At 37.1% G+C, this 26,284-nt stretch overlaps 2 protein-coding genes across 2 annotated transcripts in view; one reads left to right on the top strand and one right to left on the bottom strand.

Moving 5' to 3' along the window:
* The window catches only part of LOC6046229 (ATP-binding cassette sub-family A member 2), a 34,653-nt gene extending 14,475 nt beyond the window's left edge, over positions 1 to 20,178 (top strand). Inside the window, exons 2-6 of the mRNA XM_038259283.1 lie at positions 15,183 to 15,303; positions 15,366 to 17,418; positions 17,473 to 18,173; positions 18,230 to 19,845; positions 19,908 to 20,178. Coding sequence (XP_038115211.1) covers positions 15,183 to 15,303; positions 15,366 to 17,418; positions 17,473 to 18,173; positions 18,230 to 19,845; positions 19,908 to 20,102 — 4,686 coding nt within the window. The 3' untranslated portion in view covers positions 20,103 to 20,178. The remainder of the gene's footprint in view (positions 1 to 15,182; positions 15,304 to 15,365; positions 17,419 to 17,472; positions 18,174 to 18,229; positions 19,846 to 19,907) is intronic.
* A 5,074-nt stretch (positions 20,179 to 25,252) lies between these two features.
* Positions 25,253 to 26,244, bottom strand: LOC119768649. Its single transcript, XM_038259008.1, has 2 exons — positions 26,077 to 26,244; positions 25,253 to 26,004 (listed from the first exon to the last, which is right to left on the bottom strand). The coding sequence occupies exons 1-2, from the start codon at positions 26,242 to 26,244 to the stop codon at positions 25,588 to 25,590; spliced, it is 585 nt and encodes a 194-aa protein (XP_038114936.1). The 3' UTR covers positions 25,253 to 25,587.
* Between the last annotated feature and the right edge of the window lie 40 nt (positions 26,245 to 26,284).

Here is a 26,284-nt window from a genome sequence, read left to right on the forward strand (position 1 = left end):
TGTGCTGAAAATGGGTAAATTTCCCCTTTGTACTGTATTTGTATTCGTATAAATTCCGCGAATCGCTTTAACTGTTGTTGCTCGGTGCGACTCTGTTTAGAAATTCGATTTCCGAGAATTGAACTAAGTGGAATGAATCAAACAGATTGTATAGGGTAAATCGGCTTGTATCGGAAACTGTATAACGCTTCATACAAATTTACGAGAGGGAGGAGAGGGTCTAAACAGCAAATTTTTGCGTTACGTAATAAATTAACGCTCCCAAGCACGCCAAAAACAGCACAAATTTTTTTAATCAGTTGACAAATTTAATGATTGATTGATTGATTGTTTGTTTATTTGATCAATTTCCCTCCTGCTTCTTTTCGGTAAAAAAAAAATACAATAAATAAATACAATTATAAAGTAAATAATGAACTGCGGCTGAAGACAGAACTCCATCGGTGGAAACCTTTACAGGAGTTCGGAACTGGCTGTTACGGGCTCCAATAAACCAAATTTCCAGTTTTTGCTTTTTGGGTGTTTTTGAAACCGCTGTGAGCCAGGGGTATTAAAAACACCCAAAAAGCAAAAACTGAAAATTTGGTTTATTGGACCTTTTCAAAAAAAAACTCCAGAAATTTACTTTTAAGCAGGGTGGCCACTCAATTCGGGAAAAAGTCGGGAATTCGCCAAAATCCGTCAAAAAGCGGGAAAAAGTCGGGAATTTATGATTTTTTTGTCAAAAAGTCGGGAAAAGTCGGGAATTATAAGCATGCTTGGTTGAAAATTAATTTTTTAACTCTTGAATAATTTTGTAATATTTTGTACAATTCTCAAATTGAATTCACTCAATAAGGCTTTCTAGTCAGAAATTTACCAATACATTCAAAGTATGTTTACATTACAGCTGGACGATTGTTTGCATCAGGTTTCCTATCTCTTTCTAGCAAAAGTTTTTTGTCAGACAACTTCTAGCTGGTTTTTTTGACTGACCGCCCGATATGTCAGCCAACATACTTCGCAGGGCTGTGACAGCTCGAGCTAGATCACCCAGTTAACTCAATCCGAATTCTGAAACGGAATCTAATTAGAATCGGATACAAATTCCGTTTCAAACGCAACAACCGGTTCCGTGTTCGAACCGGTTGTTGCGTTTGAAACGGAATTTGTGTACGATTCTAATTAGATTCCGTTTCAGAATTCGGATTGATTTGACTGGGCATTGTTTGCATCTGGACACTGTGACGAGAAGTTCATCATTTTTGAGTTAAATTATATTTTTTTCACTGGGCCTAGAAAGCCTTATTCTGCTTTAATAACTTACTTTAAATTTAAGGTTCTTTCCACTATTTTAATATATTTGAGTATGGAAAAGCTGTTTAGGACATTCAAAATCTCAATTAATATTGGAGTCTTTGCCACAGATCTTCATAATATTTTTCATGAATCATATGATCTCTATAAATTTTTGTTTATCATACAAGAGGTAAAGTTAATGAAAAACTAATATAAAAATAGAGCCCAATGGCCAGCTTAGCGTTATGATTCTATTTCATGTTGTCACATAGATTGAATATTTGAAAACAGATTCCAACTTGAGTATGGCAATGGTTTTTTGGTAAATATTTTTAATTGTTTAACTAAATTCTTTAAGAGCAATTCTCTACGAAATCGGTCTTTTTTCTTCAATTTTAATTTTTGTATTTTTTAATCCGACTGAAACTTTTTTGGTGCCTTCGGTATGCCCAAAGAAGCCATTTTGCATCATTAGTTTGTCCATATAATTTTCCATACAAATTTGGCAGCTGTCCATACAAAAATGATGTATGAAAATTCAAAAATATGTATCTTTTGAAGGAATTTTTTGATCGATTTGGTGTCTTCGGCAAAGTTGTAGGTATGGATACGGACTACACTGGAAAAAAATAATACACGGTAAAAAAAATTTGGAGATTTTTTTATTTAACTTTTTATCACTAAAACTTGATTTACAAAAAAACACTATTTTAAATTTTTTTTATTTTTTGATATGTTTTAGAGGACATAAAATGCCAACTTTTCAGAAATTTCCAGGTTGTGCAAAAAATCATTGACCGAGTTATAAATTTTTAATCAATACTGATTTTTCAAAAATCGAAATTTTGGTCGTAAATTTTTCAACTTCATTTTCGATGTAAAATCAAATTTGCAATCAAAAGTACTTTAGTGAAATTTTGATAAAGTGCACCGTTTTCAAGTTATAGCCATATTTAAGTGACTTTTTTGAAAATAGTCGCAGTTTTTCATTTTTTAAAATTAGTGCACATGTTTGCCCAGTTTTGAAAAAAATATTTTTGAAAAGCTGAGAAAATTCTCTATATTTTGCTTATTCGGACTTTGTTGATACGACCTTTAGTTGCTGAGATATTGCAATGCAAAGGTTTAAAAACAGGAAAATTGATGTTTTCTAAGTTTCACCCAAACAACCCACCATTTTCTATCGTCAATATCTTAGCAACTAATGGTCCGATTTTCAATGTTAAAACATAAATTATTCGTGAAATTTTCCGATCTTTTCGAAAAAAATATTTTCAAAATTTTCAAATCAAGAATAACATTTTAAAAGGGCGTAATATTGAATGTTTGGCCTTTTTGAAATGTTAGTCTTGATTTGAAAATTCCGAAAATATTTTTTTCGAAAAGATCGGAAAATTTCACAAATGTTTCATATATTAACATTGAAAATCGGACCATTAGTTGCTAAGATATTGACGATAGAAAATGGTGGGTTGTTTGGGTGAAACTTAGAAAACATCAATTTTCCTGTTTTTAAACCTTTGCATTGCAATATCTCAGCAACTAAAGGTCGTATCAACAAAGTCCGAATAAGCAAAATATCGAGAATTTTCTCAGCTTTTCAAAAATATTTTTTTCAAAACTTTGCAAACATGTGCACTAATTTTAAAAAATGAAAAACTGCGACTATTTTCAAAAAAGTCAATTAAATATGGCTATAACTTGAAAACGGTGCACTTTATCAAAATTTCACTAAAGTACTTTTTGATTGCAAATTTAATTTTACATCGATAAATGAAGTTGAAAAATTTTTACGACCAAAATTTCGATTTTTTGAAAAAATCAGTATTGATTAAAAATTCATAACTCGGTCAATGATTTTTGCACAACCTGGAAATTTCTGAAAAGTTGGCATTTTATGTCTTCTAAAACATATCAAAAATTAAAAAATTAAAAATAGTGTTTTTTTGTAAATCAAGTTTTAGTGACAAAGTTAAATAAAAAATCACCAATTTTTTTACCGTGTATTATTTTTTCCAGTGTAGTCCGTATCCATACCTACAACTTTGCCGAAGACACCAAATCGATCAAAAATTCCTTCAAAAGATACAGATTTTTGAATTTTCATACATCATTTTTGTATGGACAGCTGCCAAATTTGTATGGAAAATTATATGGACAAACTAATGATGCAAAATGGCTTCTTTGGGCATACCGAAGGAACCAAAAAAGTTTCAGTCGGATTAAAAAATACAAAAAAAATCGAATGACCGAAATCCTAGAGAACTGCTCTTAAGTAATTAAAATATGTGTTTTTTTAATGTTGCTTTTTTGTGAGTATGGTTAAATTACTAATAAACATAACCAGCTCCGTGGCTTAATGGTTACGGCTTCTGTCTCACAAGCAGAAGGTTCAGGGATCAAATCCCGGTCGGTACCTTTGAAATTTTGAATCATGAATTTGAACTTTGAATATGAACAAAAACGAAAATGAATCAGGTGGGATTCGAACTCACACCTCTGGATTGGTGGACTGGGACGCTAAGCAGTCGGCCATCAGAAGGTTTACAATCTAGTAGTGAATTGATTCGTAGTGTTGAAACATGCTATCTTCTCATATTAAATACGCGCTGATTCCTGATTTGCCTGAGGGGATTGGAAGTCTAAATATAGATCGAGTTTCCTTCAGATGCTTGCTTCTATGATTAGGCGGGGCCGAACAATGCCCAGCGACCTCGGAATTGGACCGCAAGGAGCTCTGTCATTCTGAAACGGGTCGTTGGAAGCAGCGCAAGGCTATCACCACCTAATACCCGGGACTGAGATAAGTTGTATCAGCATTCGGCATATACAAAGTCTGATACAAACTATACTTTCCCATAATTTCACTACCGGTTAGCGGGTATTGGATTGGACCACACACACACACACACACATGGTTAAATTACTAATATACATATAGCTTGATTTTCAGTTTTCGGAAAACTTAAATATCGAATAAAATCCAAAATTTAAAAACTTTTTTACGTTTTGAAAACATAAAGAAAATTTTGAAATTGCAAAAAAAATTATCCAAGAAATTTAGAGTTATTGCAAAACTGTTAAAAAAAATGTCTCTTCAAACATTTTGCTTAAAACAAGTGGTAAAACATAACAAAACGTATTTTTCAAAACGTGCATATTATTGCCCCACCTTCCTCAAAGAGCTGGGCACGCTAGTGGCTGGAGTACTCTCCGGATTTCATTCGCAAGGTTGAAATTTGTGAACGATTTAAAACAAAAAGGACAATTTTATTGTAACTGCCATGTCACAAACTTGCCACGTAACAAAAATTTGTTTCCCTATTGACGGTTTCCACGCGAAATCGACCATAAAAATACGATTTTGAACCGGACCATTTCCGATCTTAATAAAACTTGCTGGATCGTTTGTCCTACTCAAATCAACAACTCCTGTGCACTCAGTTTAGTAATTCACAATGGCATTTGACTTTTAGGAATTCTTTTAGTTTTAAATTATTGGTAATTACTTTTAAATTGAAAAAATCATATCTTTCGAAGCAGATGTTCAAAAAATCGATCGAAAGTGTGTTTTAATGAAAATCGTGCGCTCTTTTCAATGATTATATTTCCAAAAGCCGAAACTTTCATTTTCGATTAAAAAACAGCCAAAAATCGAATTTTCTTCGAAAATCAGGCTGAATACACCCTTAGATTCAAATTTTGCCATTACCATTCGAAAGAGCGGACAATTTCCTACTTTTCTTCCATAGACACCAAGTTGGAGCGAAAGCGTTTTCGAGTGGTTTGTAAATAAAAACCTTTTTTCGTTTTATTTTTATTTTATTTTTCCAAAAAACTAAATTACATGTTTTATGGCAAATTTTGTAACAGATCCCATTTTTAAACTTAAAATAAAGTTAAGCTTCCGTGTTTTTGAGTTTTTCCTTGACGTACCAGTTTCAAATACATATAAAAGGAACGAAATAATTACTAAAGATAACCAAAAAAGGTGCACTTGAGGTAAAATTTTCTCAACCACTTTTATTATGGAAAAATGTTTATCTCAATAATACCTGCAAAATATTTGTTTTCCTATTTTTTTGGCTCTTAGGGTGATTCCTGTCGCGTCAGGGCGGTTCAAAGATGACAATTTTGAGTATTTTTTAATAATCATTGTCAAACGCCGTTTAGACTGAACTCATGCGTATTTTTCCTTGAAAGCCAAATTAGTCACTTTCCATGTACAAACCGGATAACTTAAGTTGGTTTAAACAATGTCAAGTTGTTTTTGGAAATATGTGTTTTTTTGCAAAATCGCCATAATTGTCATTTTAAAGCACACCCTGACGTGCCTGACACGAGCACTTAGCAGAATTTTGTAAGATGTTCAATAATTTGTCAACGTGTTTTTTTTCCTACAATTAAAATAAAATTAAAATCCAACACAGGATTTTTTATTTGTTATCCTGAGAATAATTTAAGTAATAGAAGGACGAAAAGGGAATAAATATCACAGAATTTTACAATTTGCAGTTACCTTAAGTGCATCTTTTTGGTTATCTTTAGTAATTATTTCGTTCCTTTTATATGTATTTGAAACTGCTAAGTCAAGGAAAAACTCAAAAACACGGAAGCAGAACTTTATTTTAAGTTTAAAAATGGGATCTGTTACAAAATTTGCCATAAAACATGTAATTTAGTTTTTTGGAAAAAAAAAATAAAAAAAAAACGAAAAAAAGGTTTTTATTTACAAACCACTCGAAAACGCTTTCGCTCCAACTTGGTGTCTATGGAAGAAAAGTAGGAAATTGTCCGCTCTTTCGAATGGTAATGGCAAAATTTGAATCTAAGGGTGTATTCAGCCTGATTTTCGAAGAAAATTCGATTTTTGGCTGTTTTTTGATCGAAAATGAAAGTTTCGGCTTTTGGAAATATTTTCATTGAAAAGAGCGCACGATTTTCGTTAAAACACACTTTCGATCGATTTTTTGAACATCTGCTTCGAAAGATATGATTTTTTCAATTTAAAAGTAATTACCAATAATTTAAAACTAAAAGAATTCCTAAAAGTCAAATGCCATTGTGAATTACTAAACTGAGTGCACAGGAGTTGTTGATTTGAGTAGGACAAACGATCCAGCAAGTTTTATTAAGATCGGAGATGGTCCGGATTTTGAGTGGTCGATTTCGCGTGGAAACCGTCTATTATTTTGATTGTTTTATTTGATTTCAGTAGGTATTGATTCAGAACTGAAAGATGTGAGCATTATTTTCAAATTAGGAGGATTCCAGAAGATTTTAAATTTATTTTAATTAATTTAATTTTAAATCAGAACAAGCAGATTTGCGTAGCAATATCATCAAATTTCTTTGTGGGAACATAAATAGATCAAATTAATCCATCTACAAATAAATAAATTAACATAAAATTCAAGCTTATCAAAGCAATCTTTATCATGGTGTCGATCCAAATCCCAAAATAAAATTCCCTGACTTTTCCCTGACCTCTTTATACCACAATTTTTTCTTTATTTTCTATTTTTTACTAACATATTGTTTGGAGCGTTTTTATGGTTTCATGCACTTCCATTTTTGAATATTGGAAATTTAAGATATTGAAAAACCTTAATGACCGTTTTATTTTATTTTTTTAACGATGGATTCTGCAAAAACTTAAAAACTTCTTTTTTATTTTGTCAATCTTTTTTTTTTCTTATCGAACATCCAAAATGAGCAACCATAAAAATGTTCTATGTTTTTTTATCTGGTCATTTTTAATGTTGCCCTTTACCAAAAAATCTAGAGTTTTTTTTGAATAGGTCCTATAAACATATGAAACACAATAGCTTATAGGACCGTTTCAAAAAAAAAAACTCTAGAAATAATTAATAATTAAAATTGCTGCAAATTTTAAATTGCAATTAGTTAATTTCATTTCATTTCCTAAAGAAAATTTTAAGTTAAAAAAACTAATGGTTTTGGATTCAAAAACTTGAAAACTATGTAATTTTGCAGAACCTTGAGAAAGATTTAAAAAACTGAAAAACTAAGAAAATATACAATTAAATGTGATTTTTTCAAGTACATGTTTACGGTTTTAAAAAAGATCTAGGTCTTTTTCAACAATGTTTGTATTTAAAGTAAACGGTTTTCTGGATATTTGAAGAAAAAATCTTCTTAAATAATATCACAAAAAAAAATTTGCTATAAAATTAAAAAAAAAATTACCTTGACTATCTACGGAGAAATCGAAAAAATTAGCTCCATCCCAAAACCCAATTCACGCAAAATCCGCGTCATTTTAAGAAAAAATAATTTTGCGACAAACATACAAAAGAGTTTCATAATAAATTCATTTTTGTTAATCTCAGAACGTAGAATCTTGAAACGCTGAAAATGTATTTTTGCTAGGATTAGGTAAACTAGAGAGAAAAGTCAAAACAAAAATTTTGGCAAAAAAAAATCAAAAATTTTAACATTTAGAAATTTAGATCTAAAAACTGAATCAAATCTAAAATAAAGAAAAAAATATTTAAAATTGAAATAAATCCTCGATCTTGAGATTTTAAATTTAAGATACAGTTCATACTCGATGATCTAACCAGAGCGTCACTCAGAAAATCGAAGCAAGTTTTCCTATATCTTCTTCTCAAAATTTCTTTAGCCGAACAAAATAACTCAAAAAAATTTACCAGGTTTTCTGTAATCTAAGATGGTAACAAAAATGGCAGCATTCAAAAACCTGGGAATTTAGGAATTTAAGTATTTTAGAATTTAAGAATTTAAGAATTTAAGAATTGAAGAATTGAAGAATTGAAGAATTGAAGCATTGAAGAATTTAAGAATTGAAGAATTGAAGAATTGAAGAATTTAAGAATTTAAGAATTTAAGAATTTAAGAATTTAAGAATTTAAGAATTTAAGAATTTAAGAATTTAAGAATTTAAGAATTTAAGAATTTAAGAATTTGAGAATTTAAGAATTTAAGAATTTAAGAATTTAAGAATTTAAGAATTTAAGAATTTAAGAATTTAAAATTTAAGAATTTAAGAATTTAAGAATTTAAGAATTTAAGAATTTAAGAATTTGAGAATTTAAGAATTTAAGAATTTAAGGATTTAAGAATTTAAGAATTTAAGAATTTAAGAATTTAAGAATTTAAGAATTTAAGAATTTAAGAATTTAAGAATTTAAGAATTTAAGAATTTAAGAATTTAAGAATTTAAGAATTTAAGAATTTAAGAATTTAAGAATTTGAGAATTTAAGAATTTAAGAATTTAAGGATTTAAGGATTTAAGAATTTAAGAATTTAAGAATTTAAGAATTTAAGAATTTAAGAATTTAAGAATTTAAGAATTTAAGAATTTAAGAATTTAAGAATTTAAGAATTTAAGAATTTAAGAATTTAAGAATTTAAGAATTTAAGAATTTAAGAATTTAAGAATTTAAGAATTTAAGAATTTAAGAATTTAAGAATTTAAGAATTTAAGAATTTAAGAATTTAAGAATTTCAGAATTTAAGAATTTAAGAATTTAAGAATTTAAGAATTTAAGAATTTAAGAATTTAAGAATTTAAGAATTTAAGAATTTAAGAATTTAAGAATTTAAGAATTTAAGAATTTAAGAATTTAAGAATTTAAGAATTTAAGAATTTAAGAATTTAAGAATTTAAGAATTTAAGAATTTAAGAATTTAAGACTTTAAGAATTTAAGACTTTAAGAATTTAAGACTTTAAGAATTTAAGATTTTTTTTGTTTACTTGATTGTTTTTTATTTTTTTTTTTTATTTTTGAATGTTGATATTTTGATATTTATATGATTTTTTTTTTTTTGGTTTTAAAATACTTTTTTTCCTAATTTTATTTCCTAATTTCAGAATAATTCAATTTTAAATGCTGAAGCTGTAATTTTTAATGCTTTGATTTTTTTATATTTTTCTTCAAGAATATTTAAATTTAAAAAAAAATATTTCTACTGGTTGAATCCCATCTAAAATCCAAAGGCATTGGCCAGCTTCTGTTACGTCCAATCAAGCTCATATTTGGGATATAAGCACAGTACGCCCACTGGAACATGCCCCAATAATAATTTTTGTTACATCCTAATGTTTGTATCTTCAGGAAAAGTTTAAAATATGATTAAGATTCACAAGATTAAAATTGAATGTATCCAGTATAAAAGAACACTAAATAAGGGTAAAAAACATTACTCAAAACTTAAAAAAATTAAATATTCAGAGTCAGTATGTTTAAAAATGAGTTGAGTTGAGTGAGTGTTTATTTAGGAAATCCTCAACAACACATTTAAAAAAAATATCTCTTCATAATCTTCATCTTCATCTTTCGACGTTTCTTATTAAGAAAATACAAATAAAAATTTTCGGAAGAAAATTAAATTAATAAGAAATCGAAGTTTTTGCACTCAACGAAAAAAACAAATTATCCTGATTCTTGATAATATTTTTGTTTTTGTGTATAAGTTGAAAGTAATTTTATCTCTCTCAATAATTGTTTTAATCAAAATTGCTACCGCGCGCCGTCCATAACAACCCTGTTAAATCCTCGGTTAAATCCATAAATTTTTGTTTTATTTCTTCAATTCTTGAATTTAATTCTTTAATTTTTAATTCCATGTCACCATCACTATTTTGCTTACATTTTAGATTACACAAAATTAAATTACTTTGGATCATTTTGAAATCATAGTTCAGTTTAATTTTGAGAAACATAAAAATTCAAATAACGAATACTAAAGTGAAATTTTGGAAAATTTTCTAACCTTACAATTTTTTTAGAATTTTAGAATAAGAATTTAAAAAAAATTAGTACCGGCAATTCCAAAATATCAGAATTGAATTTGAATAATTTGAATCATTCAATTTTTCTGACAAAATGAATGATTTTCTCTATGGTCCCTATATGTTGAGCAAACGACCAATTTTAGAACATGATGATGGTGGGACAACTGCCTCATATTGTCCCACCCTGAGTGCGCTAGTAATTTGTAATTTTCAGTTGAACGCAAATCCAAAGCAAATCCAGATTATTTGACTTTGACAAGCAACGCGCGAAGAAATGCCAAATGCAACTTTTCGTTGCTGTTCCTTTTCTTCGTGACCCTTTTCTTAAGCATTTTATATGGAGTTTTGCGTTCCTTCCGGACTGACCTATATAAAAATTAAATATTATCAATGTTGCTAAGTTTGGCCTGGAAGACATTCAAATACATCATCAAGGGCGAATTTTCAAAAAGAAATGAAATTTTGTAGTAATATTTTTAAGATCATTTTTTTTTTAATAATCATCGAAATTCCCTGACTCGGCTTAAAATTCCCTGACTTTCCCTGACTTTTCCAGGTCAAATAAAATTCCCTGACAATTCAAGGTTTTCCCTGACTTTTCCAGAAATCGACACCATGTTTATGCGTTTATTGGTACAATGTCACCCCTAGGCTCAAAGTCACCTCATTTTAAGTAATTTTTGTGCAATCTAGTTTTCCTTGACTTAAAATTCCTTGATGTAAGAATTTTTTTTTAATATTAAGGTATAAACTTGTAAATTATATACCTAAGTCACTTGACTTAGGCTTAATCCGGCTAAGTCAGTGCTGTAAATCGTTTTTATATCATTCTGCTACATGTTAATACAATGTAAAACCATGACCACTAATGTTTTGGAGTTGTAACATTGAAACTTTGCTCATTTCCTACGCATTTTACATGTGATTTCTCCTTAATTTCTACTCGAAACACTAAAACTGACCGTATTCGAAATTTCTGCCGGCAAATATTTTGAAACTCGGCCCAGAGGTGCAGAATGGTCCCAGGAACCATGTCCAATCATTGGTTTGGGTGGAATTTTTTTTCTTCATAATAACGGTCTGTGGGGGACCCGTGTCTAGGGCTACGATATGGCCTAGTTTTCGTCACCAAAAATAACAGTGCCGCAAAGTTTATCACAGCACTCAATTGTACGAAATTGTCAGCACCAGTATCGAAAAGTAATACTTTACGACACAGTTTTTGAGGTTTTGAGTTGACCAAACCCATGGAAGCCAAATCAAGTCGAATTAAATAATAATGACCGAAATTAATTTTTATGATAGAATACGTAACATTTCTTGCTAGCAGAACGCACAAAAGAGCCACTTTCCTTGGTGTCCTGTAGAGGACGACAACCTCCGACAAAAAAGTTAATTCAAATGCCACGCAACCGCAACAATCAATAAAGAACACGTGTTTGATGAGTACACTCAACCCCCGGTGGTTGGTCACTTTTTGGTTTGACATTTTTTTAGTTTGTACCCGAGCGAGTTGTGGCGCTATAACCACGGCAAATAGTGTCTAGGGCATTCGTGGAAATACAATGTCCCATCCCAGAGGGTCCCGGAGTACCAAACCTTCTTAGCATGGTGCTCCCAACGAATACAACCACAATCTCGGAGCGTATGGTGGTGTGTCCCCACGCTTCTTCCTCCCCTGTCGATTCAGAATTGTGTTGTTGTTCGAACACTCAGTGCTCAAACTCAACCCAATTACGGATCATCTCTGCGATACGGCTTTACGCAGTAGGCCTGGCCGTTTTAACGCTTGTGATGTTTCAATGCAATGGCGCACTACAAGTGTTAATAAATGACAAGAAGAGTGCTAGGCGTCATCTAACCTAAGGCACTCTCCAGGATCCCTTCGAAAGATTGGCTGCGCTAGGGTCTGATTAGATTAGATTAGATTAGACATTTTTTTAGTTTGTACCCCGTTGGTTGGTCAAAGTCAAACTAAAAAGTGACGAACTGTCATTTTTTACACGGCGCTCACGCACACTATCAAAACAAACGTTTGGTAGTCTGTGTGAACTCCGTGTAAAAGAGGTGTCAAACTAAAATGTGACCCCGTTCGTTTGACAACAGTTGGTGTCAAACCATCGGGGTTTCAGTGTAACGATTTTTTTTTGGAGAAAGTTGTCTTTTGTTATTTTTGTTTTAATCTCTTTGGTAATAGTAGGGGAAATCTACCCTTTCCAATCAAACACCTATCTTCGTCATATGGAGAGTTTGATGCTCGATTAAAGCTCCAAAAATACTATTTGGGCTATAAACTTACCAGCAGAGGCGACTCGTGCCCGAATGTAGTACCTGTTCAATGATATTTTTTAAATTCTTTATTATAAAGTTTTTCAGCCGGAGGCTGGTTCAACTCTTTTGGATCATTTGACTTCGTGCTTGAAGTCGACCCGGTTACAATGTTGTTTTTAATAAATATTGTTCATAGATCGTAGTAAATTTATGAATCTTTATTTTAAAAAATGTCTTTGAAGCTTTTTTCTTTCCAAATGGCTTTTATTTTTACGTTTTATTATTTTTATACTATTAAAATTTTCTGGTTATGCAAATAATTGATTACACGTATGATTAAGACTTTTTATCCCGTTAAAATGTATTTTTTAGACTTAATCATTAGCGTGGTGAATGAAGAAAAATAGAGCAATCGCTCTGCCATCCTTATCAAAATTCAAGGGAAGTTATTGAATATTGTACAAAATTTCAAAACTATTCATCATGACGTTCAGAAAAAAATCCACATCCTTCACAAAGGAAAACTGTTTGTTGGGCTTTTTTAGGCCCAACAAATATTGAGCTAACTTGGTTAAAAATTAAATTGACATTTTACTTTATACTTTTTAGAACCAGGTCGTATCGCTTATGTCCTCATGGTTTTGGAATTCAATTTCTGAATAAAAAGAAGGGCTTCTGATGTTAAAAACAAAACTATATTGACATGAATCCGAGATAATTAAAATATTTGTTTTTAGCATCAGTGAAAAAAGTTTTCAGGACAAATTCATGCTACAATATATGATAATAATATATTCAACTAGAGTGAACCGGACCAACAGTCTGAATAAACACAGTCGTTTTTGGAGCATTTAATGGCATCAACTCTTAAACTTTTTAGGACTGCATCCGCTTTAAATACAACCATCCTGAAAATAAAATAACGATCATGGTTGAATCTACTGTCATAGTTCTTCTCATGTGTCCCGAGTCTGGAAAAAACACAGTACTTTTTTGTTTCAATTGTTTCAATTCAATTTATCAATCACACTATCTAAACTTAACATTACATCACTTTCCAGTAGAGCAAGAATCCACTAGTAACCAAGAAGATCGAAGAGGTTCAACGCGCGCAGTTGAACATTCCAGTTTTAAAACAAGCCATCACCAGTCTGCGCAAAACAGCCTGATGCCTAAAAGTGCGCCAAATATAGAGCAATATCTGTGGTGCTCTCGCGCTCTCTCATTTATTCATGCTCTCAACGTGCTGTTAACGCGCTGGCTTGTTTACCTTTTGCAAGCAGCTCCCAGCAGAGCTGAGCGAGCTAAGTCAGCTGGGGCCAGGGGGTGGCATTTCGCTCTCTCCCAAAAATGCTGTCAGTTCACGCTCTCAGATTGAACCAGATTTACCAACACATCGATAATGCCGCTGCGTATGAATAGGAAGCTCTTTACATGTGTTGAATTTTTTCCGTATGGAGATTTTTTCCCCGACGTTCAGAGGGCCGGTGTGAACGCGACGAGCATTTGCGCGTGGCCCGCCAGGCTGACTCGCTTTAGTATTGGTGGGATGTAAAGAGTGGTAAAGAGTAAAGGGTGGCGGGCCAATGCTTTTTTGGTGCATGCAGCGCTGCTGAACATAGGGTGTCGATTTTGTTAACGTATATTCAAACAAAAATTGTAATTGTATGTTGCTGGTTGAAAAACACCGCGGTAATTAAATAAAAAAAATTATCCGCTTGAAATCGGCTACCTGTTCAATGAACAGGTTGAACAGGTGGACGAGTCGCCTCTGCTTACCAGCAACAGCACCGCCTCGAGTAAGCACGCAAATGTATGCCACTTACTGGCCAAAAAGATCACATTTAATGCACTTTTGATCATAATTTGTATTTTGCGAGACCACTTCTCATCATTTTGTTGGCACACACAGTGACACACACGAGAATCCCTCAAACACTTAATGAATATCGCCAAAATTAACTTTTCACTTTCGCTTACTTTTTCACGGCGCTTAAGATATGAAATTGCTTCCAACTACCGGCAACTTGTTCTTTTGATCATTAGTAAGGCACTCACTTGAAGAATAATCCCGAAAAATGTAATAAATTAGCAAGCGCCATCAAAAAAACAAACGCGCCAAGTCGTTTGACGTTTCAATTTTCACTTTGCATTCCAATCGAAGGCTGAAGAAAACCGAGCGAGAGACGAAGGCAAAAAAGAACAAAGGCTGACCGTCAACACCACCAGCAGCACAGCCAGCGATGCCAGGAAACTTTCCCTATAAATGCCACCTTTCGTGAGTGTTCGTTTGAACTGTCAGCGCAAATGGCAACACTCGACAGAGTGTTGGAAGAAAAAAGAACTATTGTGAAAGCAGACAAAAATCGAAACACGAGCGCAACCTGTCAAAGCCTGTTGCGCCACAGGCTGGTGTACACGCTTACGATAAACCGCTCCATTTTTGTATGGCGCAACAGAAGAGATGCGCACTTCGGTTTGGTGGAAGCTGCATAATAAGCCGATATTAGAAAAATGGGCGTGGCCCAATGCATTCGCCTCGATTAGAATACCCTTGGGATTTTTTTTTGTTAAATGCTTGGTAAAGAAATAGAATAACTTTTAGTGAAAGTGAAAATAAACAGAAATGTTCACAAAAACTTGCTCTACGCGTTGGTGTACTTGGTTTTAGTAATATTCAAGGGAGACTCTAGATTATCCAGCATCATTCAAACACGACCGCTTATTAGGATTAAAATGGGTAGATTTCCCCTAGTGTAATAGTGCAAAAATGTCTTACTGTATAAAAATTAGCAAACAAAATGCAAAAACAATGTTTTGAATAATATTTTTCAATCGCAAAATTTCAGGATGATGTTGTCGCTTTCTATCCAACGGGATTATTCAGCAAGCTGCTGTTTGCACCAAGCAATGATTTCACCGAAGAGTTGATCGAGCACACGCGAATGAAACTGTTTGTCACTCATGATCGTAAGTATCTCGTGATTATGTCCTACTCGTTGCCCCGATTGACCCAACCTTCTTCCTTTCAGGGGTTGAAAGTTTTACCACGACCACCGAGCTGGAACATGCCCTCCTCGTGACGTCGGATTTTTTCGCGATCGTCTTCGACTCCAACTCGTCGGCCAACACCCGGCTGAGCTACACGATCCGCACCAAGAACAACAACTTTCGCACGGGTGAGGTGTACTCGCGGAATCTGTTTACGAGCTACCTGAAAGATCGAAACGAGTACTTTGAGAGTGGATTTTTGGCGCTGCAGTACGCGATCGAGCGATCGTTTTTGGAGCTTCGTACGGGCCTGGCGGACCAGGTGCTGCCCGAGTATGAGTTCAAGCACGTGCCGCTGGGCGGCGCCCGGCCCCAGGAGGCGTCCCAGATCTATGCGGTGTGCATTGTGGTGGCGATATTTGTTGCTGTGGCATGTACATACTTACTGCTGGTACCGCTGGTGGAGGAGAAAGCATCCGGCATGAAGGAATATCTGAAGATCGCGACCCCGTACAGCTACTGGAACGAGGTTGCCGTATTTGGAATCAATTTGCTTCACCTTGGCTTGATATCCATGGCGTGTGTGGTCATTTCGTGTGTGGCCTCCGTTTGGGAGCTGACGGCAGCGCAGATGGTTAGCGCGAGCTTGCTCTTCCTGCTGTTCATAACGTGTATGATCGCGTACACTTTTTTCATCAGCGCCCTGCTGGAATCGGTGACGATCGCAACGATTGTGGCACCAATCTGTTACTTTGCGCCGCTGATTTTGGTGATCGTACAGGTGCGCTTTGAAGCACTGCTGTCCATATTTCCGCTGGCTGGGTTTAGCGTGGGTATTGCGATTTTGGACAACTTTCAAAACTCTTGGCACAGCTTTAGGGCGGCTCACGCGTTCCTCACCGGGTACCCCGGGAATGAACGGATTAATTTGTTTGGAGTGCTGACCCTACAGCTGTTTGGGACGCTTTTGTGGAGTTTATTGTGGTTCTACATTTCGAACGTTTGGCCCGGTCGTTACGGGACGCCCAAGGGATATCTGTTCCTGTTCAACAGCGATTACTACCAGAAAGGAAAGAACAAGATCAACTCTCGATTGGACAACTCGAGCCTGACGGAAGACGACGCTGACGGCGCCCACAAGGGCGTGATGGAGGAAGGAGATCATTTGGACAAAGTAGTCAAGATTAGCAATCTGAACAAGATTTACAAGACTTCGTATGGCACGCGGACGGCCGTGAAGAACTTATCGCTGAAGATTTACAAAAACCGCATAACGGCCCTGCTGGGACACAACGGCGCTGGCAAAACGACCACGATGAACATCATCACCGGTATGACGCCACGCACCTCGGGCCGGATCGAAATCGACGGCGATGACAACGCGAGCAACTACCGTCAGCAGATTGGCTTCTGTCCGCAGCACAACGTTGCGCTCGGGTACATGAACTGCCGCGAGCACCTGGTCTTCTTCGGGGCGCTCCGCGGGATGAGTATGGCCGATGCGGAACGCAAAGCGGACGAGATTCTGGAGCGCGTAAATTTGTCGGATAAAAGCGAAGAAGTGTTGTCGAATTTGTCCGGCGGAATGAAGCGAAGGTTGTGTTTGGCAAACGCGATCATTGGACGAACCAAGCTGTTGATACTTGACGAACCGACGTCCGGGTTGGACCCGGAATCGCGTCGGGACATTTGGGATGTACTGTTGAAATTGAAAAAAGATCACACCATACTGATCACCACGCACTTTATGGAGGAAGCGGACGTCCTTGGGGATTGGATCGCCATCATGGAAAACGGAGAACTGATCGCGTTCGGAACATCGATCTTCTTGAAGCACCACTACGGCAAAGGCTACACGCTGAAGCTGCTCAAGCGTAACGACTTCAAACGGAGCCAGGTGATGGCCACGATCGAAGAACACGTTGGCAGGGTGGTCGAAAGACCCGCCGTTGAGTCGCTTTTCGCTGTGACGCTGCCGTACAGCTACATCGACGCGTACGCCGCCCTTCTGAAGGAACTGGAAGACAACCGGGACGAGCTGGGAATCGACTCGATCAGCATCACCAACGCCACGCTGGAGGAAGTTTTTCTCAAGTAGGAAACCTCACATTCGGTCAAATAGCCCACTAATTCAAACCCTTCTTCCAGCTCGTCCTCGCACAACAAAGCCCTGGAGGTGGAAGCCAGCATCGACGTCCCGGATGCACCCATCACGTCGCGGTCGGCCAGTGTCGTGCGCGAGCCCACCAGCCCACAAAAGTACGAAAGAATCACTCTGCCGTCGACGCTCCAGATGCGCGCGATCGCGTACAAAAAGCTCCTGCACATCCGGCGGAACCTGCACATGTACGGCGTCATGTCCGCGCTGCCCGTTGCGGTGACGATTCTGTGCTTTCTGTTCAGCGGTGGGTACTACCGCACCGAGTACGATTCGATCGCGCTGCACCACGGCTCGATCAAGCGGCCGTTTGCGGTGATCGTGGTGAACGGTAACGATCGGCCGGTCGACCTGAAGAACGGGTCGTTCTTCCGTGGGTTGGAGCTGATCGTGACGGAGGACGCGGACGTGGATGGTTTTCTGATGGCGGAAGCCGCGAAAGATCGCACTCGATACCACGATCAGCTGGTGGCGGCGATCGAGTTTAACGTTAGTGAGCACAAGTTGAAGGTTTTGCACAATAACAACTTGCTGCACAGCTCGGGGATAGCGATCAATCTGGCCAGCAATCTGCTGCTGCATTACTACGGTTATCCGGAGGCGGATGTGACGGCGAAGAATAGCCCGTCGAACCGCCGGCTACAGGTGGACTCGTTTGCGCCTTATTTGTTCACCGAAGCAATTTCTCTGTGTAAGTTTGAAAAGTGTTTTCGAAGGAATCTGACTAACGCGATCTTACCATTGCAGGCTTTATGTTGTACATCCTGCAGTACCTGCAGCTTCCGTATCTGGAAGCGTCGACGGGTTTCAAGCAGCTGCACAACGTAAACCGGTACCTGTACTGGGGCACCACGCTGGCGTTTGACTTTGCCCTCCACGTGATCATCTGCCTGCTAGTGTTTGTTTTTGCGCTAAACATGGATCGCGAGAGCGTCTTCAGCCGGTACGAGCACGGTCAGATTGTAGGGATTCTGATTCTGTACGGATTGGTCGCCCTGCTGGTGATCTACATCGTAAGCCAGTGCGTCGACAAGATGGACACGGCGGTGACCTGCATGAGTTACCTCATGCTGATCGGAGTCTGCGGCGTGTTTCTTCTGTCGGACGGGGCCGATAAGATCCGTGAAAATGACGGCCTGATACTGCTGTTGCATCCGATCCCGGAGTTTGCGCTCAAGCATTCGCTGCGGGTCGTGTACGAGAATCAGAAGGTGAGCAAGATTCAAGCGCTGGTACGGCAGAATACCTTCGGTGGAAATCCGACCTGGGACGGCATTCAACCGCTCAGTTTGACGTATCTCTACGTGGTGGTACCGATCATGGTGATCATTTTTGCACTGCTGTTGAACGAATTCATCGAGAACATCTACCGGAGGGAGGCGCTGGTCACCAGAAAGGTGAGAATGTCTGCTACCTTAAAAGTTATTCTCAGTTGCGGGGCCAAAAGAAGGAAACGAAGGGCTATTGATCAGCCGGACTCGAACTACGAACTACGGCACGAAGTTGACGACGATGTGGACGCGGAGAACAAGATGGTCGATCAGTTGATTACCAACGAACAGCCGCCATTCTCGCCGCACACGATTGCGGTGCACAACTTGAAGAAGCGCTACCTGGATCTACCGGCCGTCCGCGGAATCAGCTTCGCCGTCAAACGTGGCGAGTGTTTCGGACTGCTCGGGATGAACGGAGCTGGCAAAACGAGCACGTTCCAGATGATCACCCAGAACCTGCCGATCACCGATGGAACCATCTATCTGAACGAACAGAACGTGCGATCGTCCCACAGCAAAGACTACCGGGCCCAGTACGGCTACTGTCCGCAGGGCGACTCCCTCCTAGACTTTATGACTCCGTACGAGCTGGTCAAGTACACCGCACTCATGAAGGACATCAAAACACCGGACAATTTCATCAGCATGTGGCTCACCGATCTGGATATCCTGTCGTTCGCCCACAGCCGCACCAACGAGTGCTCCGGCGGAACAAAGCGCAAGGTCAACACCGTCCTTGCGATGCTCGGCAATCCGTCGATTGTGTTCCTGGACGAGCCCACGACCGGAGTCGACCCCAAGTCACGCCACTACGTGTGGAGTCGCATCAAGGCACTGCAGAGGCACGATCAAACGATCATTCTGACCTCGCACAGCATGGACGAGTGCGAAGAGCTGTGCAACCGGCTGTCGATCATGGTCGACGGGCAGCTGCGTTGCATCGGCTTCATCCAGCGATTGAAGGAAAAGTACGGCAAAGGGTTCAACCTGCTGTTGAAGCTCAACGGTAACGATCCGGCAGCGACTTGCGCGTTAATTCAAACCATCCAAGCCCAATTCCACCCCTGCGAGCTCAAGGAAGAACACGACGTAAGTTTGCACCACCCCGTAACAGAAACGCAATGTAACATCTCTCTTTCTCCATCTCACAGGGCATCCTAAAATTCCTCGTACGTGAACCGATCCTGCTGTCCGAGCTGTTTTCTGGGATCACCGCCATCAAGCATGACCATGCCAGCCTCGTGCAAAGCTTCTCGATTAACGAAACCTCTTTGGAGGATATTTTTCTCAACTTTAGACCGCCCACGGGCGAGTCACGCGCCTGCCAGTTGGTGGATGTGGTTTGATTTTTTTTTTCCTTCACAGCCTAAAATAATTTTTGTATGTGTAATATCACAAAGTAAACGCCATATAGGTACGTCAGTGTTGTTGCCTTTTTCTTAGCGTTGTCACAGCCGGGACCCGTGGTGTGGGGGTAAGCCTGGTTGCCTCTCACCCAGTCGGCTTGGGTTCTGAGCACGCCTCTTGAGTAACCATATGCGTTAGAGGGTTAAAAATACCTTCTGCACTACAAACGCAATCAAGCCTAGGAGGACAAAGTAAAGGGTCCCTAGGATGCACTAAGTACGTCACGCTCCAAGAAAAGGGAGGGGGGGTTAGATAAACATTCTTGCTTCAGAATGTTTCAATCAAAAAATAGTTTTCTTTGTGTTGTTTGTAGAAGCATTTTACATATCGATTTTTTTTTTTTCATTTTATTTTACTATTTCTGAACCCTGAATTCAGAACCATCTGCCCCAAAAGTGAAGGATTCCTTCTACGACCTTAATCGCAAATAAATGAATGTGTTTTTATGATGAAGCATTGGATCAGGGTAAAGTCAGTTCCTTTGTTAAATATGTATTTGATTGCCCCATTGTACAGAGCTAAGTCAAATAATTTCATTTTTAACATTTCGGTAGTTATGAGTTCTGAGACGATCGTCTTAAGCTTTTTGAATTTCAAAAGGCATATATTTGATATATTTGCCCAATTTTAAATACAAAACCGCCAAATTTTTGACAAAAACGTATCTAAAACAGCTTTAAAAATTTACCCCAAGGACGGTAAAAGTTATGCAATTATTTTTCAAAATTGCTATGTTTCATTTACCTATGAGAAAATGTTCTCTTTTGTAAGCAGAAAATCCACCCCGAATCGGGACATATAAGTCGAATTGGGACAGCAGTTTTAGCAATGATGCAGCCTAATATTTTGCCTTTTTCACGCAGAAAAAAGCTTTGTAGAATCAGCCTTTACGAGGTTTGAATCAACAAAATTTTTGTTGAATATAATCAACGCCGATTTTGCGTTGAAACAAACCTTGATTTTTTCGATTCCACAAAAGTCTTTTGTTGTTTTGAAAAAGCTGCTTTGACATTTAGCGTTGATTCAACAACAAATATGATTTTCAAATCAACAAAGCGTTTTGTTGATTCAAATATGCCTTAATTTTCTGCGTGTTAAAGTGGTTTCGGTTAGACCAGATTCAGAGCAACAAAATGTGCTCATTCATTCCCAAATAAAAAGTTTTCAAGTGCTCTAAAACGTGCTGTCCCGATTCGCCCCAGTTGATGGTATACCGATTTGCATTGCAGTAAAACATTTTTTCAAATTTTCTGAATTCAGGCCAAACATATGTTAGTTTGCGTATTTTCATTAAAAAAAACTATCGCTTAACCAAAGGTTGGGCACCCCTGCTATATTGATTTTTATATGCAAATCACAATTCTCACCTACTTGTTGATTTCAACTTATTTACATTTGCAGATGATTTGATACGAAAAATTACGATTAAGTCCGTAAACTCGATTTTTTTTATGGCAAACTATATTTGAGCAGTTTCTCTACGGAATCGGTCTTTTTTCTTTAATTTTAATTTTTGTATTTTTTAATCCGGCTGAAACTTTTTTGGTGCCTTCGGTATGCCCAAAGAAGCCATTTTGCATCATTTGTTTGTCCATATAATTTTCCATACAAAATTGGCAGCTGTTCATACAAAAATGATATGTGAAAATTCAAAAATCTGTATCTTTTGAAGGAATTTTTTGATCGAGTTGGTGTCTTCCACAAAGTTGTAGGTATGTATATGGACTACACTGAAAAAAAATGCTACACGGTAAAAAATTTTTTGGTGATTTTTTATTTAACTTTTTGTCACTGAAACTTGATTTGCAAAAAAAAAAAAAAATGCCAACTTTTCAGAAATGGAATGGGCATCAACAAAGTTCAATAAAGCAAAATATAGAGAATTTTCTCAAAGGTGGGCAAACATGGGCACTAATTATAAAAAATGAAAAACTGCGACAATTTTCAAAAAAGTTACCTAAAAATGGCTATAACTTGAAAACGGTGCACTTTATCAAAAATTCACTAATGTACTTTTTGATTGCAAATTCGATTTTACATCGAAAAATTAAGTTGAAAAATTTTTGCGACCGATATTTCGATTTTTTGAAAAAATCAGTATTGATTCAAAAAATCATAACTCGGTCAAAGATTTTTTGCCCATTCTGGAAATTTCTGAAAAGTTGGCATTTTATGTCCTCTAAAACATATCAAAAAATAAAAAAAAATAAAAATAGTGTTTTTTGCAAATCAAGTTTCAGTGACAAAAAGTTAAATAAAAAATCACCAAAAAAATTTTGCCGTGTATAATTTTTTTTCAGTGTAGTCCATATCCATACCTACAACTTTGCCGAAGACACCAAATCGATCAAAAAATTCCTTCAAAAGATACAGATTTTTGAATTTTCACATATCATTTTTGTATGGACAGCTGCCAAATTTGTATGGAAAATTATATGGACAAACAAATGATGCAAAATGGCTTCTTTGGGCATACCGAAGGCACCAAAAAAGTTTCAGCCGGATTAAAAAATACAAAAAAAACACGAATGACCGAAATCTCAGAGAATTGCTCATTTGCGACTTCCATAATGGAGACTTGCATGCAATTTATTGTGAAGGCAGACAAAAATCAAAATACGAGCGCAACCTGTCAAAGCCTGTTGCGCCACGGGCTGATGTACACGCTTACGACAAACCACTCAATTTTTCTATGGCGCAACAGATTTTTTGCGCAACAGAAGAGATGCGCACTTCGGTTTGGTGGTGCGCGGATAATACGTCCGACGTTAAATCATTCACGTCCTCACGACGTCAATCCGAGTGAAAGACGTTTTTAGACCTGAAACGGTTCTTCCACCTGGAATGTTTGAGGTGGAAATTTTCAAGATTTTTTGGAAAATCCTTACAAAAACTACTTCAAATATCTTTTCCAAAGTAAGCAAGCATGTTTACAAAGATTTTGCATGAAAAACATGCGTGAATTGGCGAAAAACTATTTACGTCTAAAGATGAATCGGTAACGTAAAAACAATGACGTGAATTCAGGAGTTATGAGAACACACCCTACTGTTAGTCTATGATTAACTTAAAAAAAAAATGTATCCCTATTGCACTTTGTCGATCTATTATGAGAAGCCAGAAAGAACACTTTCACGCGCAGGCGTAAAAGCGCTGGCGTTGAAGCTTCGACTTGCCGAGCTTTCGAGCGAGAACGAGCCGGGACTTTGAATTTGATGTTCAGTATATGATTCTGTATAAAACCAAAAATTTAATGGGAAAAATAGGGTAAAAATAAGACGAAAAACACTAAAATGGCTACATCTCTGGAAATACATTTTTGAAAAGCTTCAAAATTTGGGCCCAAGCAGTTTATGGAGCATGTTTTCGAATGGCTTTTTGTTTGAAATTGAATTCGTTTAATTTGATAGTGTTATTTGTAAAATAGTCCAACAAATACCTCTAAAAATGGCTTTGATCACATCTACTGGTCGAAAATTGTGAATCGAAAAATAAAGTGTTCGTCTCGGACCCCACGGCTACAGATCTGAAATATAAAAATTGTGGGTTTTACGAGCGGTTTTCCAGTGATGGAAGACACAAATTTTTAAGAGCGGATGCAGACATCGCTCATGTATTTCAGAAAAAGAGCTCTCAAAAATCAGACTATTAGTTCCGGCTTTCGGGCCAAAGTTCAATCGAAAGAGCGCATCTAAACCTTCAATTTAAGGATTTTTTCCTGGGACGAATCCTCGCCGTGCACGATTTTTTAGATTTCCGAGAAAAGCGTTTTTCCAAAAGCAAACCTTAAACCTTTCTTTTGAAAGAAAGGCAAAAAATCTCGTTATTGGGCCCTTTTGACTTTCCACCTGTTATTTATAATGGGCCCTTTCTAAATGCAATTTCGAAAAGAACTAAAAGGGCACTAAAGCGCTGTCACTCGATTGTTGTTTTGAATGATGTTTATGGGCCCTTTAGTTAAGTTAGAAATAATGAGGAATCCAGCGGAAATTTTGATAATTGGTGAAGTTATGCGATCGAATGGTGTAGATAAGGTGTGTGAAACATAAAAATTCTTCTAAAGTGTACTGACCAACAGCCGCTGGACCGTATTAAATATTGTATTTCGACGAAGTTTTTTTCTGCAGAAATCCTTGGTGGAACGTAAATCAAACTTTGTCTTGGAGTGAATTCGTGTTAAGAATGTATGAAAAGTTCACTTTATAACATAGAAAAGTTCCTCAACTACGAAAAACTAACGAAAAAGAAAAGGGCACAATAGAACTATTTGTCTAGTTTGGAGTGAACATTGTTTTGTGCCCTTTTGTGTTTGTGATTTTTTCAATAGGAAATTGTTTGTTATCAATCTGAATCTTGGAGGGCATGTAAAGAGTGTACTAACGAATGGAATAAATAATGGAATAATCCCGAATGTTTACGTTTTGGTTTTTTGCCCTAATGAAATGTTTGGCTCGATATTTGCTTTTAATTGAATTGTTATTTTTATATTTTTTTTTTTTTTTTGAAGGAAAAGCCACTAGAGCGATGGTATGATAACTGTTAAAAAAACTCCATCGTTGGATCTTTTTAAGGAGTTTCGGGAACTGGCTGGATTACAATATTATCAACTTGGTTTCATTGCAAATTGATTAAAATAATATTTAAAAAAAAACTCCAGCAAAGTGTATGAAGTATGGAACATAGTACCTTTTTCGTACAAACTAAAGCCTAAAAAGTGTTAATTTTGACGTAGACTACGTCTTACTCAACGGTACTGGGGTGCCAATAAAAAAAAACGGGTCGAAGGCCCTGAAATACTGCGTCATCCCCTTCAAACGCTTATAACTTCCTTCCCTCGAATCGAATCGGCACGATTTCTGCTGCATCTCTCATTCACGATCTTATTCCTTTAATGTATTTCAAGTATCTAGCTAATTCTTCAAAATTAAGCTATGGAAAACTCTATGTCAACATATCAAAACTTTACGTAGTCTACGCCATTCCGGTTATGTCTGTAACATAACTACTTTGACTTTTGTTCATCTTCGTTGGCAAGAGTAAAACAGGTTGAATGATTTAAACTCAATTGTTTAATTAAGTGTAGGTAAAAATGTAATGAGAGAGATAACGCCATCTGTATTACAGAAAAAGAGCATGCAAAAATAACACCTAACCTAGAAAAAAGGCGATCAATCAAATTTCACATGAAGGATGAAAAGATAGTTTATAAACCGGACACGGACAGAATTTTATGAGCGGTTCCCACCAGAGATGGTCGCTTTTCGTGTCACCAAGCATAGGCAAAGTTTTGTTCAAAGATGTATTCATGTGACGCACTAATGCACTAACACACGACTGCGTAAGTCACCAAAAATTCACTAGTTTTTGTAACAATTTATGAAACACACAATAAAATATTTAGAGGCAAAAGCCCGTTTTCCCACATCATTCTTCCCGAACACACCCTTCAAAGCGCCCAAACAGCAAACAGCACATGGTGCTCCAGTGCAGAACCGCCGTCACGTGCTTCACGGTGCGCATCCAAAAGTACTGGCGACATCCGCCGGGGCAGCCACAGTCCTCCTTGCGGAAGTTCCGCGCCGACATCGCCATATCGAACGCAAAAAGGGCCGGCCCGGTGACGACACTGCCCAGCAGGGGACCGTAGTTGTCCGCCACCAGCAGAAAGTACAGCCCCCGGGCTAAACCCTGCACCGAGTACAGCATCCGGCCCACGTGGAGAAAGTTCCAGGGAATGCGAATGGACAGGTGGAAGCGGCCCACGTCGATCGACTGCACGAACACGTTGTCTTGCGGAGGAGGAGCCGCCAGGTGCCAGAACAGAAAGTAGGTGTTGAGGGCCTGGAATCGATGGGGGTTGGAAGGGCATGATTGGTTTGCGATTTTTAAAAAAAAATAGAGGTTGCTTCTCACCAGGTTGACCATCATGTTGATGGCCGCAAATATCCAGGAATATTGATAAAATGGAAGGTTGATGCACATCGCAGTCAAGGGATTCCATTTGAAAAACAGGAAGGGTAGTACAAACGAGAAAAAAGATTTTGGGCATACGTTAGATTTGGAGTCCAGATGAGGATTCATTTTTAGAATTATATACGAAAACAGATTGCACAGCACGGGA

This window comes from Culex quinquefasciatus, chromosome 3 (assembly GCF_015732765.1).
Source record: "Culex quinquefasciatus strain JHB chromosome 3, VPISU_Cqui_1.0_pri_paternal, whole genome shotgun sequence".
Lineage (NCBI taxonomy): Eukaryota > Metazoa > Arthropoda > Insecta > Diptera > Culicidae > Culex > Culex quinquefasciatus.